Here is a 14,759-nt window from a genome sequence, read left to right as displayed (position 1 = left end):
ATCTCCTTGGCGGTTGCCGCGCAATTGACATTGCTTCAGTACGCAGGCTGCTTTTTACGAGCCACAAGGGCCTTCTCCCACGTCCTCCCGCGTCCCCAGGAAATGCTGACGGATGAGCCCCGCGACAGGGTGCGCACGCACATAAACACTCGCACCCGTACACCCGTGTGCATACACAACCGTCTGTCACCGCTGCTGCCAGGCGTAAGCGAAAAAACACGCCGTCCTCCTCCACCCGCTTTGATTGGAGCCAAGCGAAGCATTTTTTTTTCTCCCCCTTCCTCTCTGCCACTGCTGCGTTTCCTCCCACCCTTCACCGCTACCACCCCCTCCACCATTCAACCCTGTTTTTTTTTTCTTTACTCGTTTCGGAAATGAATGTCATCATCCATCCTCTTTCTCCCTCCGCCGCAACTCCCCCCTGTCACCCCCCGGGCAAACCTCAGCCGAAGCCCCCGATTCTGTTTATTTAAATATTTGATATGTAAGCAGTCATAAAATAAATGTCAGAAGAGGGAAAGGGAATGGATATGCGGGGTGTGGGGAAAGAGGCCATTATGGGTAATGGTTTCTGATGTACGTCGCAGCCCCCTCAGTGTAACCCCCCCCCCCCAACCCCACCATACAGACAAACCTGCACATGACTGAGCCGAGAGACGCTGAAGCAACAGGGGAATAGGAGCAGGGGCATGTACAGTCTGAGTGTGTGTGTGTGTGTGTGTGTGTGTGCACCGCAAAGGCAGAGACGCAACAGCTCCACACACACATGCACAAACATACACACAGTGACACACTTGTTCGACTAGCGATATGGAAAATAGGCCCTCCCATGCACAATTGACTTCTAATACATTGTATACTCCTCAAACCATCCATTTACCAGGCATTGCAATTTCAGGGGCCCTGAAAGAAGCACTTTGCCAGCACTTTACAAAATACCTTAAAAAAATCTCCAGCCTCTACAAATGCTCTCTCTCACTAACTGCCAATTCTAGCATGTCTGTTAAAGTGACAACACAGGCAGCCTTGTTGCCTTCTATATTGAACATCGCTTTATTGACTTGCCAGGATTTCCATGCTGGACGCAAGACCCGGTGCCACCTACTGTTTAGACGCTCCGCCGCCAACGCCATTACAAACACGCATGTCCCTCTCTCCCGGTGCATGCTCACGTGAGAGTCTCCCAGCTAGTGGCACCCACAGGATTACATGGCTGTGACAATTTCACCCAAGAACTGATAAAAAAGAAAAAAAAAAAAAAAAAGCGGGAGGTAGGTGGGGTGAATAAATCAAGTGCAGCCGCTGAGAAAGAGAAAGAGAGACGGAGACAGTCTCTCGGTGAACAACCTTGAATTTCTCCTTGATGCTGAGATGCTAAAATACTGCTAATCAGCAGAAAAAAAAAATCCCCAATTAAGAACAAAAATCATCACAAAATGTTCATTAGCGCTGATGGTATATTGGCTTGGCATTTCAGGGCCTTTTATTCTCAGACCTTTGCCTAACGAGCTCCCTGGCCGCACCAAAGGGCTTCAGGAGGGGGAGTGACATCACATCAGGGGTCAAAAGTCAAAGAGAGGTGTTGCCGGCTGTTGACCTCAGTCACCTCTAAACGCTCAAACGTGCTGAATCCCCCTGTGATTTTTCCATCTGTCAGCACTCAGGAATGTGTACAGGGATGCGCTATTATGTAACACACACATATGCATCTTAAACATCCCATAAACACCCACAAACCGTCCTTGTAACCTTCATACTTGACACATACATTTGAACCTCCCCTATTCACATGCTACATGTTCCTATAACACTGATGACATACGTAGACAAATCTATAGATTGGAGCTGAACGATATGTATAACCGTATATGCAAAAAATAAAAAATAAAATTATTATTTTGACAGATATTGAGATTGCAATATGAATGACGATTTTATTGTGAAAGGTCATTTTTGTATTTCATTTTCGCTGAAAAAATATATAGAATTAGTGATGTGATTTTTTGCTGGGATCTGGACCAAACACATCCTCCTACCTACACCTACACATCAGAGTATGTCATTTGCCAGTGACTCCCAGAAAGACATATACGACCATTCCCAAAAAAACACATATGGGTATTCCCAAAATGAGGTATATGTCAATTACTAAAACTAAACTTATACGACTGTCCCCACAACAACGTATATGACCAGAAACAACACACGTGGCCAGAATGACATATATGGTTAACATTGTCAAACGGCTGCGATTTGTTGTTTTGGTTAAGATAAGTGCATGAGTTACATACATGTATGGACGTTCAGCTATGTTACAAATGTGACGCGAGTTAAGTATGTTACATAAGTTAACATACATATGCGAGTTAAAATAAGGCAATATGACTTTTGGTTTCACACAGGACACGACAGCTGTCTCCTACGTAAAAGTCTAGGAGTGTCTGACCCACTCATCCACCCAAACTTCTTCCCTACACAGACTTTGCCTCCCTTCCACATGCAAAAATACACACCTTTCCATGACATCAATACACACACCTCCAATCAGCTCCCAAAACTCACACATGGGTTCATGTACAAACACACACCTTCCCCAGTAAACACTTTTGTGCACATATATAGCTAAATCTCCTTCTTCACACACACGCCCACTGCTCCCCTCTGCCCCCTCCCGAGTCCAGGTCAGGGTGCCCTCCAGAGCGCCTCACCCTCACCACTGTTAATTACCACTAATTGGCCCCGCTCGTTTTTTTTCCCCGTGCTATAATGGAACCATTCATCTTTACTACTTAATGAGTAGGCACTCTAGTCACCAGGCAAGGTCACCCACAACTAGCATCCAAAAGACAGAAAGACAGAGACTTGGAAATGACTGGGGGAGAAAAAAGAGGAGAGAGAGAGAACAGTAGGGAGAGACGGAGACGCTGTTTATGCTTAAAAATACAGAGGAGAAAATGTGAATTTGCAGAAGTTTCCACACATGACTCTGCTTTTTGGAATGTGGCCAACGTGTAAAAAAAGTTGAGAAATGTCTGGGAGCTGTGGGAGTCTGCAGTGTCCAACGCAAACCACAACACACACAGGGAATTTCCAAAGACAGACTAATTAAAATACCCGTTATGCGAGTGAAAACAATGGATCCCTCAAAACAACGCTGAGAGCGCAGACTCGCGCAGTCAAAACGGGCTGTAAATATAGAAATGTATTTTTCAAAATGCAGCGAGAGCCTCTTCTTCTCCGGCTTATGCACACATAATTATCAAAACAATCACCCCAACTGTCAGCACAGACTCCAGCCCCAGCGGGTGAGAGGGCAACATGTTAGCCGCCATAAAGCATCTAATTAACACTGAATGCTTTAAATATTAAGCCAGTGTTGCTTTGTATTCATTTCTGCGGTGAGCCCTGTAAGCAGGCAACTTAATGCTAAAAATAACAAATGCAAATATCCTGCAAACTGTGTATATTTTGATTATAAAAGGTCCAGGAAAGCTATTCTGAAATCCCCACATTAACACTAGAGTGTAGAGCAAAATTTAACCCCACCCCTGTCATCAGGAAAAATTAAACTCCACATGGCCTTTATTAGTCTGACTCCAATAAACCGTTGCCAAATCAAGACTCGACCCACTGCATTATTTTACAATACACAACAAACTGTTGACACATACACCCCAGGGCTAGCAGGTCAGACAAGACAACAATGTCTTGACATTTTGTAACTGTGTGAGAACTGCAAGCCGTCATTCTTTGCCTAAGGTAGAGCAGAGGAATGTTTCAGGTTCAAGCATCATAATTTGTCCCAGAGAGTCGTGCCAAAATCTGACAACCGACCATTTTCCTTGGAAATGTCTTTCCATCAGAGGACTGTGCCATTGTGTTGTAGCTCCTGCGTTTGGTCTCATGCAGCGTAGCGGAAGCGAGCAGTCATGTGCTCCTGCAGCGCTGTGGCGATCAGCCCGGCACGGCAATGTTTGTAAATGGGACAGTTGTCTATGGATTATGTTAATGTGGTATTCCACACTCCCCTCTGGCATGTGTCTGACATTACAGTAACCTTTGCATGTTTAGCCAACAGTAACTGTGGCTGTTCATTGAGTAGGGAGACGCACACGCGTGCATGCACTCAGAAACACACACACAGACACAGGCGCAGTTGCACAGGGAGATTAACTGTGAACAGCAAACATCTGCTCTTGCGAACTGTATTGATATCCTTCGGAGGAATTAACATCTTAAAGAAATAAGACATTTAAACTTCAAAATAAAGTTCACTTGTGTTGTCGATATCTAATCCAGTTCATCCGGTTTGTGTCGGGAGTGGCTGGAATGTAAAACACAAGTCTGGATATATCACAGAGGTGCACGATGCAAGAAAGTGAGAGAAACACCAAAACTAAATATCTGTGCTCCACACCCACTACAACACATATCAGCCAAATTTTTAACATAACATCTTCTCCCACATACAGTATCTCAGTGAGCACTGTCAAATATATGTGTGTGTCTGTGTGTGTGTGTGTCCACTGTTCATATGTCATATGTGGATGAGGATGTGGTGTGAAGTTGCTTCTTAAATTGCTGAGATAAAATTGATCTAAATTAGGTAGCGTTCAGCCAGGAGTGACCACGAGTGTCCTGTTGTGACCGGTGTCTATAAATCACGAATATATCCACACACAAGCTCTGTTCATACACACACACTCACACATGCAGTATGCTATAATGTACAACCTTAAGTTTGGTAGGAAAGGAAAGAGATGAAAGGAACATGTTGTGGCTGGGAAAATACATGGTTGACCAGAAGACCAGTAGACAAAAAAGACAGAGATGAACACACATAAGTGTATGTTTAAGTGTGTGTATGTGCGTGTCCGTAAGACAAAGAAAAAAAAAAGAAACTGGAAGACAGAAAAAGAAACAACCCTGAAGTAAAAGACAAAACTCATCAACAGAAACTCTGTGCGTCGTCCGTGTCCCATCGTTTTTCTATTTTTGTCTCTCTGTGCTTCACAAACGACAGACAACGCCTTGCTGGTGCTGTTTGGTTGTATTCTTTTTTTTTTTCTTTTTTTTTTAGCTGAGCGAATGGTCCCACCGTGCCAGCGCTGATTAGGATCAACTCAAACCAAACAGCGAGACGTGTGACTGGAGTGCACAGTCTACAGTCTGGAAACAGAGAGGAGTGCAGGGGCTTTGATGTGTAAAGTGATGGATGATGGTGATGATGATGATCATGTTGATGATGATTTTCTCACAGGCTGGCACGAGGGAGGAGAGGATGTAGCAGTTGGAAGTTCATATACGAATTCGCACACACATACACACAAACACCACGCTGTAAAAATCAACTATTTGGTTTAACTTATAAAGGTTAGTGTCCGGGCTGCCTTAAATTTTTAAGTTGAGGTAATTTTGTAATTATTCAAAACAAAAAACTGTTCTCATCAAATAAACTTAATATTAATTAAGTCGTACATGAGAAAACATGTTCAAGCTCAAGATATTAAGTCGAAAAACTATTGTCATTTTCATGCAAAATTATGTAGCAGGTTGACTTTGTGTTAAATGTTGCAACATGGTAAAGAACAATAAGAGATACTTAGATCATAAGTATATCTACATATTATTGTCTGACAATCAAAGTATCCACACCCCTTTTTCATGTCTGAAACGTGTTTCCTGAGTACAACATAAAGAGACACAAACTGGGCTTACCTCAACTACTTTTGAGTTGTATTACAAATGTGCTTATTTTTTTGCGAAGCAGCTTATTTTGTCAGTAGACTAAACCAAAAACTCAAGGTAAAAGAAATTCTAACTGTATATATTTCTATGAAAAATATGTGCACAAAAAATCTTCTACATCCTTACAGTATAAATAAAAACAACTCCCAGGATAATCTTCCAATTATCCTCCTCTCCTCTGTTTTTGTTCAGCTGAACTATCAGACTATTGCTACTACAAAGAGGGAAGAGAAGCAGATCTTAAAAAAAATCCAGCTGACTGTTTGACTTAATTGTTTCAGTCACAAAATTGCTTATTTCTGACCCCATTTCTTTCCTCTGCTGTCCAAAGAGGAGAGGAAAGGAGAGGAAGCTGTGAGCAGGACAGTGTTTCAGCAGTGGCCCACAGATCTGCTCAGTATAGTGTATAAATATTCGATAGGATATGCTGGCTGTCTAAATACCTCTGAACTGACTGCTGGTCCCTTGGGAGACCTAGCTAGCTACTGAGAGCCAGGGACATGAGGCAGATAAAAGAGGAGAGACCATATTTAGAGAGAAAACACAGAAAGAACAAAAAGAAATGGCTGCAAAAGTGAAAGCAAACTGTATATTATAGTATAGAGGAGCATCTGTTAAAAAAGTATATATCTATTATTTAACTGCCATACAAAAAGATAGCAAGAAAGAAAGAAAGAAAGAAAGAAAGAAAACCCCTCCTCTGGGACAGAGGGGGAGGAGGGGGGTCCTTCCTTTCAGCAACTCCACGTGGCTAATTAGCATATGTGAAGGTCAGGGTGGCGGCGGCTGTGGTGGGGTTTGGGGTGCCACTACAGCACCCACCGCCATGAGACCTGGCACTCTGCCAGCCACACACATTACAGAGGAGAGGAAACCCACTACATTCGTGCGTGTGTGAGAGGCTAACAACTCGTAAATACTTCTTTTTCCTCACATCGTTCACAAGGCTGGAGCTGGGTGAGATCCAGAGGGAGAGGATTTTAACTATGCTGACATTTGCCAGAGTTCAGATACTGATTCTCTCTCTCCCTCTTTCTCTGTGTCTGTGAACTCGGCCGGGCCCATTCCTCAGAAGTCAGCAGCCCTCCATGTGACTCACTTCAAATATCGCCTACATTTCCACATCTCTGGCCCTCCTATACTCTGCTCACACAGAAAAGACCAGCAGCTCAGTCTCAATGCTAGCACGTTTATGCAAATAATGACCTATTAAAATAAGAAAGACAAATTAAAATCCAATCAATCATCACAAAAAAAAAATCCTGAAACTGATGAAATTATACTTGCTTGTCGTTGATTTTATGTCTTTTTAGCAACTAACAAAAATGTCATAATTGTGCCCATCCAGACGTTGTGATTACATGATCATTATAATACTGACAAGAGCTTTTCTTTGTTTCAGCGTTCAGGCTGCGTAACTGTGTGCAAAATTAAGGAAGCCTGTTTACGTTGTATTCACTTTAGCTCAGCTGATAAAAAAAAAGTCATTTGAAATGGTTTGCTCTGACATTTCTAAAGGGTTTTTCTGCTTTTATGGGTGTTGCTGTATCTATAGCTGTATGTAACCTAGGGCTATATGATATGGTCCAAATAATCATAATGTGATTATTCTGAAAGATATTGCAATTGGGATATTATTCACATTTAGTGGGAATGGTCCTTTTTTTAACCCTTTTTTTTTTTCAATTAAAAAAAAAAAATTAAAATCTTGAAGATGTGTCATTTGTCTTGCAGGCCAGGGCATCTCTGCAGTACTACAGCACTTCATTATAATGCTCTTCTCCCACATTGTTGCTTTATTAAAAAAAATAGCAGCTCCTACAATTTGAATTTTGCACCTTAAACATTGCAATTGCCAACATAATAGACCTGCGATAAATCCTACAAATCCCAGAATGCCAGAGGACAGCTATAGTTTTCACAGGTGCTCATCATGGCTAACTGCATCATGGGTAACTGCTGACCACAGACTAACTATGGTTGAGAAATTAAATTGACATGACTATCAGATCAAATCAAAAAAGCCTCAGACTACTTGGTCCACACAGAAAAGTCAAAATCTCCCATATGCACAATTAACTTTCTTGCCCAAAATTGCTTTCGTTTTGATTTTTCTGCTCCCTCCTGACACCAGCAGCCTGGATAAGACAGAGCTGAGAAACAGCTGACGCCAAATCAACGCTCACAGTAATTAAATTCTTTCTTCAGGGCATTTACACATCAACCTTTGACTCCAGGGGATGTTGTGAGTGCAGAGTGGGGCCAGACAATAAAACTACAATTATTTTATTAGCTAGCTAATAATACAAGTTTATGTCCAGTGATACAAATGGACAGCAATTGTTTTTTTTTTTTTAAAGTCTGTATTATTTTTAAAAATCTGAATTAATTGGCGTTTTGTGGAAACCGCATGCAGACCAGGGATAACCCTGGCCTGCCAATTACCTAAGCAGGCTCTGTGTTTCATCCAAGGAAGATGAAAAACGCTGCACGGGGCCCTTATCGGACGCAACAGAGCAAATTAAAATTTCACTCTAGTGTTGCTAATCAGCAGTGCGCTGGCTGGCCAAGACAGAGATGTAAACAAAACAACGTAAACAAATGGCTGACGGGAGGGGGCTGAGAGCAAGGGAGAGACATATTGCGAGAGGGGTGGGGTTGAGGTTGGACTGCTTAGTGCTGACGAAGGGGCTTTAGCCTGCTCCTGCCTGCACACACGCACACACACAAACAGAGAGAAGAGACACACTCAAGGACACACACACACACAAACAGAAAATCTAAATACACACCCAGAATAAAAAGAAGCACCCAAACACACACAACACCTGCATGCCCATTTCCTGCCCAGACCCCATGGGCTGTCCGTCCAATGCAGAACATGTACCATAAATTAAATTCCAGCAGCCACAGTCAGGCCCATCACTATGCACAAGGCTCCCTGAGATAGCCGCATAATACAATGTGACATTGATGCATTGCTCCTATTATAAAGTCTTTGTTCGTATCACACTAATAATTCATAAGAGAGAAATGTAAACAGTATGCACTAGAGAGCACTGCGAGCAGGAATCATTTCAAGGTAAGCACATTACCAAGGATGGGACTGGGTCTCGTCTTTGATATGTAGAACTACTGAGCTTTGATTTCAATTCTGAAAAAAACAAAAGCAAAACACTGAGCATAATGATGATAAATTAGTGGGAACTGTGGATATCCGTTTTTGTTTTATTAGGTCAGATTTTAAATGAGTTGCTGCTGTAATTATCTAAGCAACAACAGTATTTCCAACTTGCGAGGCCCTCATTATTTTCTACTAATTACTTTTATTGTTCTCTGTGTGTGTTGTGTGTTCTGATTAGTGGATAACAGACAGATCCTTGTTACATGTATATGTTGAGACAAAAAATGCTGTTTCATTTATGATGGAAACAAAAGTAAATCATTAGGATAGCACATATGCTGTTATATTACTGAGAGCCAAAGTGATATATCAATCGATCAATCAGCATTCTGTGTATATTTGTTCTTTTTTCTTCATGCAGGTTTTATACATACACACACACACACACGCGTATAATAAAGTGTGTGTGTATGTATTCTCTGTTTGTGTTTTTTATTTGTAATTATTTATAATTATTAAAAAATACTGGCATGAGTTTACTGTTTCAGTGCCCCGATGTCATTTACGACAATAAAGTTTATTGTTAAACTGTAAAACATCCTCCTGCCTCCATAATAGGAGTGTTAGCCACTTTTCAGAGATCATTGCAAAAAAATGTATTAATGGATGTATTCTATATTCTGTGTATGACATTCTGTATAAAGAATATCAAACACACTATTGACATTGGAAATGTTTTACTCCCTAATATCATATCAACCCCCCCAAAATTGGTTCAGCCCTAATATTACTGTACATAAGTGAGGAAAAACGCACATTAAGCAGAATAGGCCTGGACTAAAAGCTACTGAAGTGCACACTAACATGCACATAGGTAACAAAGTGAACTTTGAATATTGTTCTGTTTTTCCTTAATCAAATAGGCCACAGTCGTTTAAAAACTAGGACAATGTCATTTTGTTGAGAGAGCAGGTTCAATACGTGCTTCCAAATAACATGGCTCACATTTTTTTGTCTGATGTGTGTGAGCACATACACAACACAAACACACACAGTGGTGTTACTCTGTCTTCATTCTGGTGAGTGGCCAGACAAGTGAGTGTGAGGGTAGGGTGGGGGGGTGGGGGTGTAAATGAGGTGCACTCGTTTCGCTCACAACTTGCTCCTGAAGAGAGGCAGTGGGGAGGGAAATTGAATTTGAAAGAGGGGAAACTGTGCCAACAGGTGACAGAGGCGTGCTCCGACCAAACGCACTCTGAAGTGAAGCGCAGTCATATCACGGGGCCAATTTGGAGGCAGTATTATGCACTACACTGCTCGCCTTTCTCACACAGCCTGTCAGTGCACAGGAGAGCGGTGCTGCTGCTGCTCCAAATATGAATTAAACATAGGGCTTTTGTAGCGTGAATATACTGCTGCTGAAATGTTGATAGAGTCGAGAAAAAACACAGTAGCACATGCACTTACTCCTAAAGTGAAAAACTGAAAGGAAAAAAAAACATTTGCAGGATAAAATGTTAAATGTAAGATTTGTTTAGGGGGCTGGTTTGTTGGAATTATTTGCACTAAAAATAAAAACCAAATATGAATCATACAGAATGAGGCTTGTTCAACTGCATTCTGTGACTGTTACCTGAGTTATAATATATATTGTTAATACCCAATCTGCACATTACTGTGGATTTCTAGTGACCATCTTATCAGTGCATAATTTGATACAATCAATACCACTGCAAACCCTCCTACGCTAAAACATCCACTTAATTTCCCCGGCATCCAACGCAAATTGCCTTTGATTGAAACAATGTAGGCTAATGAACTGCTTTTGTTTTGCAAGAGGCAGACAGTATAAGCTATGCTCAACCACCTTGCCCTGCAGTCGTCCAGATGTGCCATCCAGCAGTGCGAATAATTTAGTGCATCAAAACCAACCGCAGAATATTGGCTCTTCTGAAGAAACGGGGCAGAGTTTTGAATTGGCAGCAAGTTTAGCCCCCAACCCCACCCCGGCTGTGGGTCTGCACACACATCAGTGTTTCTGCAAAGGGTCCAGGGACACCCAGAGTGTAATCCCCCCCAAAAACAGAAGGAAAAATACTTGAACAATTAGAAACACTTTCTTCCCTCCCTCAGCTGTTACCACAGAGGTGCCCTCGAGCAAGGCATTCAACGCTCAGCTGCAGCAGCGGCCAACATAACTCAGCTTGCAGAGGTTGTTACTGTAAAACTGTTGTCGTGAATAAGAGTGTTTCAGTCTGTGCATTACCTTCACATGTAGAGCTGCAACAATTAGTTGATTAGTTGCCAACTATAAAACTAATTGCCAAATATTTTGACAGTCAACTAACTGGTTTGAATCATTTTTTTTTAACAAAATAAAGTTAAAATTCTCATAAATGTGAATATTTTCTGGTTTCTTCACTCCTCTATGACATTAAACTGAAAATATTTGAGTTGTGGACAAAACAAGGCATCTGAGGCTGTAATCTTGATCTTTGGGAGACAATGACCGGCATTTTTTTACCATTTTCTAACATTTTATAGACCAAACAACTAATTGCTTAAAGAAAAAAAAAATCAGCAATGAAAATAATCGTGAGCTGCAGCCCAAATCACTTGTATAAGATAAATGTGTTGGACACTTTCTCAAATTTTGTGGGAAATTATTCATTATTAACAAATAGAGTGCACTGAACAACCCTCAGTATGTAACGAGTAATCTGAGATAATAACTCACTCTATATGAAAACACATCACCTATTTTCTTTGTCATTTTAGGCTGACATTGCAGTGTCTGTTCAGTGTGGAGAAAAATTATGAGAATAATTATGAGGAGCAGCCTAAACCTTCATAAAACTTCAATTATTGCGTTGGACGGCCTCCAAGTCTGGAGTATTCCCATAAGACGTGAATGCAGCATCACTAGAGCGCCATCGCCACGGAGCCATGCAAGAATCCTTTTTTCCTTTTTTTTTTTTTTTTGAGTGCAGTCTGCCCAGCGGGGCCACGGGGAGCCAATCAGATGGCAGCCTGGGTGTCAACTGTAAGCCGGGAGTACGGAGAGCTTTTAGCCAGTTTACCTCCACTATTCAAATTCTGAACAGAGCTGCACGGGAATAAACGAGGCGCGCAGACTGGAGCGCTCCGGCTCGATGTGGAGCGCTCGGAGAGGGAGAGACTGTCTGAGCACGGCCGTGGTGTCAATTTCATTTTTCATATCAGTTTAACACAAAGAGATAATGAATATTATAAAACATTAGCGTCCGTGTTGGTCATTTATTTTGTACTGGAATGTTTTACTTTGTTGTTTCGACGAGCGCCTCGAACACAACACGTCCTCTAAACAGGGCGTTTCGCAACGTGTCTGACACCACGTCGGCAGAGAGGTGAATCTGCCCTACATGAATGCTGCTTTATAAACTACCGGATAAAACTAAACACTACAGAATAAGGGGAGTACGTACCTGGAATATGATGTATTGAGGTGTGAGAATAAAAACACAGAGTCTGAATTGCTCCATTAATTGTTGTTGGCTCATTAAAATCAGTGAGGCTGATATTTTAGAAATAAATGTTGGGTTTCTCTTTTTTGTCATATCAAAACTCTGGTAGGTCTAATATTTAATGTGTTGATACATGTCAGAATCGTGCATCAAATTCTGTAAAAACTGCCCTTAATAAAAATATGAACCCATGTTGCTGTCTTTATAATTCACTAAAAACTTAGACACTCTCCTCCACACATGATCGCCCAATTGTCCGAGGCACAGGGGCTGTATTTGTGATCAATACACACAAACACATGGTTATTATGAGTGACACACCAGCTAGTTCACTCCAGAGAGGCTGGCTGAGAAGTTTCCCAAACTTACCTGCGTCCTGCCGAGGCCTTGCCCTCCGTTTCCTGGGCTCATTGAATGCGGATGGTTCCTCTGCTGCCCTCCCCAGCCGTGCGCTGAGGTGGCTCCGTACTGGGGCCCCACATCTTTCCCTAGGCCCATGCCGGCTTGCTGCTGCGCCGTGGAGCCGCTGTAGTCTTGATACGCACCGCCGTAGCCCCGCATCATGGGGCTGGGGGACGTGAGCAGTTGGTTGAGGGTCGGCGTGGCCCCTGAGGGATGCTGCTGCTGCTGCTGCTGCTGCTGCTGCTGCTGAGTTTGCCCCGGGAACCTCTGAAAGCCCCCCGAAGCGGCTCCTAGGGGACTCTTGCCGTGGCTTGCTGAGGAGTTGCTGCCCATCATCATGTTCCCAGGTTGCCTGCACCCAGAGGGGCCCATCATTCCGTAGGCCCCACCGCTGTAGCCCGCCCGGTACGCTGCAGGGTACTGGTTGTACTGGCTGTTGTGGTGGTACCCTGCTTCATGGGAGTTCTCCATGCTGTTATGTGCCGAAGAGTGCGTTATCCCTATCCCACTGCTTTGTTGCTGCTGTCCGCCATGTTGCTCATAACAGGGCCTCGGAGTGTAATAGTTGTTATTAAACTCAGAGTTGTTGCTAGTTGGCCCCAAGTTGGAGTGTTCATACCTGCTACCCATCATCCTCTCCGCGGGTTTACAGGTGAGCTCCCCCTCACCTTTCCCTGGCATGTGCTGCTGCTGTGGCTCCCCCTGGCCCCCCAACAGGTTCTCCTTGCCGCCGTGGTGCTGGTGATCCATACCTCTGTCCCCACGGGGCCCCTGGCCGTTGTTATTGGCGGTGTTGTTACTTTGAATCTGTCGCTGCTGATGTGGCGCAAATTGGCCGAACTGCGGCGGCTGCTGCTGCTGCTGTGGCGGCTGAGACTGAGGGGGATCTCCGCTCCCGACACATTTCAGCTTGTGGTTCGCGATCAAAGCCGTTTCCATCGAGGAAGTGGTTGAATTAGTCGAAGCCGGGGCGGTCGTCAGGTTATTCCCATCCTTGTCGTGGCCGTCCGGAGCGCCGTGAGTCGTTGAAGTTGAATGAACCATGCTGAGCTCGTTACGGCGGTGATGGTCTACATTATTCAGAGTCCCATCTCCGGCACCCAGCATCGGTCCAGTCCGCTGTACAGTCCCTCCTCCGCCTCCTCCTCCTCCTCCGGATTTCCCCGAATTGAGCTCCGGACCCAAACCGCTGGATAATTTCTTATTTTTGTTATTAGTTCTGGTCGGAGCCGATGCAACTTGCGCGGCCATGGTCACTCCAACATCTCAGCGCGCACTGACAGCGAGCCCCGACCAGCCTTTCCTTGCGCACAGAAAATAACACAAGAGAGGAGTAAAAACACAAGCTGGGAGGTGAAAAATATATTCAGTGGAAAAATCAAGCTCTGTTGTAGCGCTGCTGCTGCTGTGGTGGTGGTGGAACGATGCGTCAGTGAGGCTTCATGTTGAAAGTTTCTCTGGCAGGTTTAAACGAAACTTTTTCTCTTCCCCCCTCCGCCTCTCCTCCATCCCGGTTCTCGGTAATATGTAGCAGCGTCTCCCGGAGCCCTTGTGGCCCAGCATGGCATGAGAGAGAGCGGGCTCTACCAGCTTATCCACCTCCAGGGCTCCGGCGCGCTGCACATGGAAAATCCGGACTGGAGTAGAGAGCCATTACGCACGCTGCATTTGGATGTTTCTGTGTTTTTCGATGCTTTGTAGGCTGACTGTCCAAAACCACAAAGATAAATTAATATGGCAGTTTTTTTTGACATAATACAAATTCTCCTATTGTGATTATCATATTAAGATTTGTTTTAATAATTGCACCTGAGATTACCCAGGAATGAACCCTCCCTTCAGCTTAAAGTGCATCTTATTAAACAAACAATAACCGTGCCAGATCAAGCATTTCCAAATTACGCACGGACACTGCTCCTCCACCGCACATGGATCCTTCAAAATAAATACACCAGCACATGTTAAGTTTGCCCGAGCGAGTT

The 14,759-nt window shown here is 43.5% G+C and overlaps 1 protein-coding gene across 4 annotated transcripts in view; it reads right to left on the bottom strand.

Moving 5' to 3' along the window:
* The window catches only part of LOC146310561 (AT-rich interactive domain-containing protein 1B-like), a 248,035-nt gene extending 233,665 nt beyond the window's left edge, over positions 1-14,370 (bottom strand). For 3 of the 4 annotated variants that reach the window (XM_084743144.1, XM_084743145.1, XM_084743147.1), the window contains exon 1: positions 12,745-14,370. In XM_084743144.1, coding sequence (XP_084599270.1) covers positions 12,745-14,028 — 1,284 coding nt within the window. In that variant the 5' untranslated portion in view covers positions 14,029-14,370. The remainder of the gene's footprint in view (positions 1-12,744) is intronic. The other variant, XM_084743148.1, reaches the window with a different exon arrangement.
* Positions 14,371-14,759: the final 389 nt, after the last annotated feature.

The sequence above is a fragment of the Lutjanus erythropterus genome, chromosome 18, assembly GCF_056507025.1.
Source record: "Lutjanus erythropterus isolate fLutEry1 chromosome 18, fLutEry1.hap2, whole genome shotgun sequence".
In the NCBI taxonomy this organism is placed as follows: domain Eukaryota; kingdom Metazoa; phylum Chordata; class Actinopteri; order Lutjaniformes; family Lutjanidae; genus Lutjanus; species Lutjanus erythropterus.
Note: the sequence above shows the minus strand (reverse complement) of the source record. Positions and strands in the feature narration are given on the sequence as shown.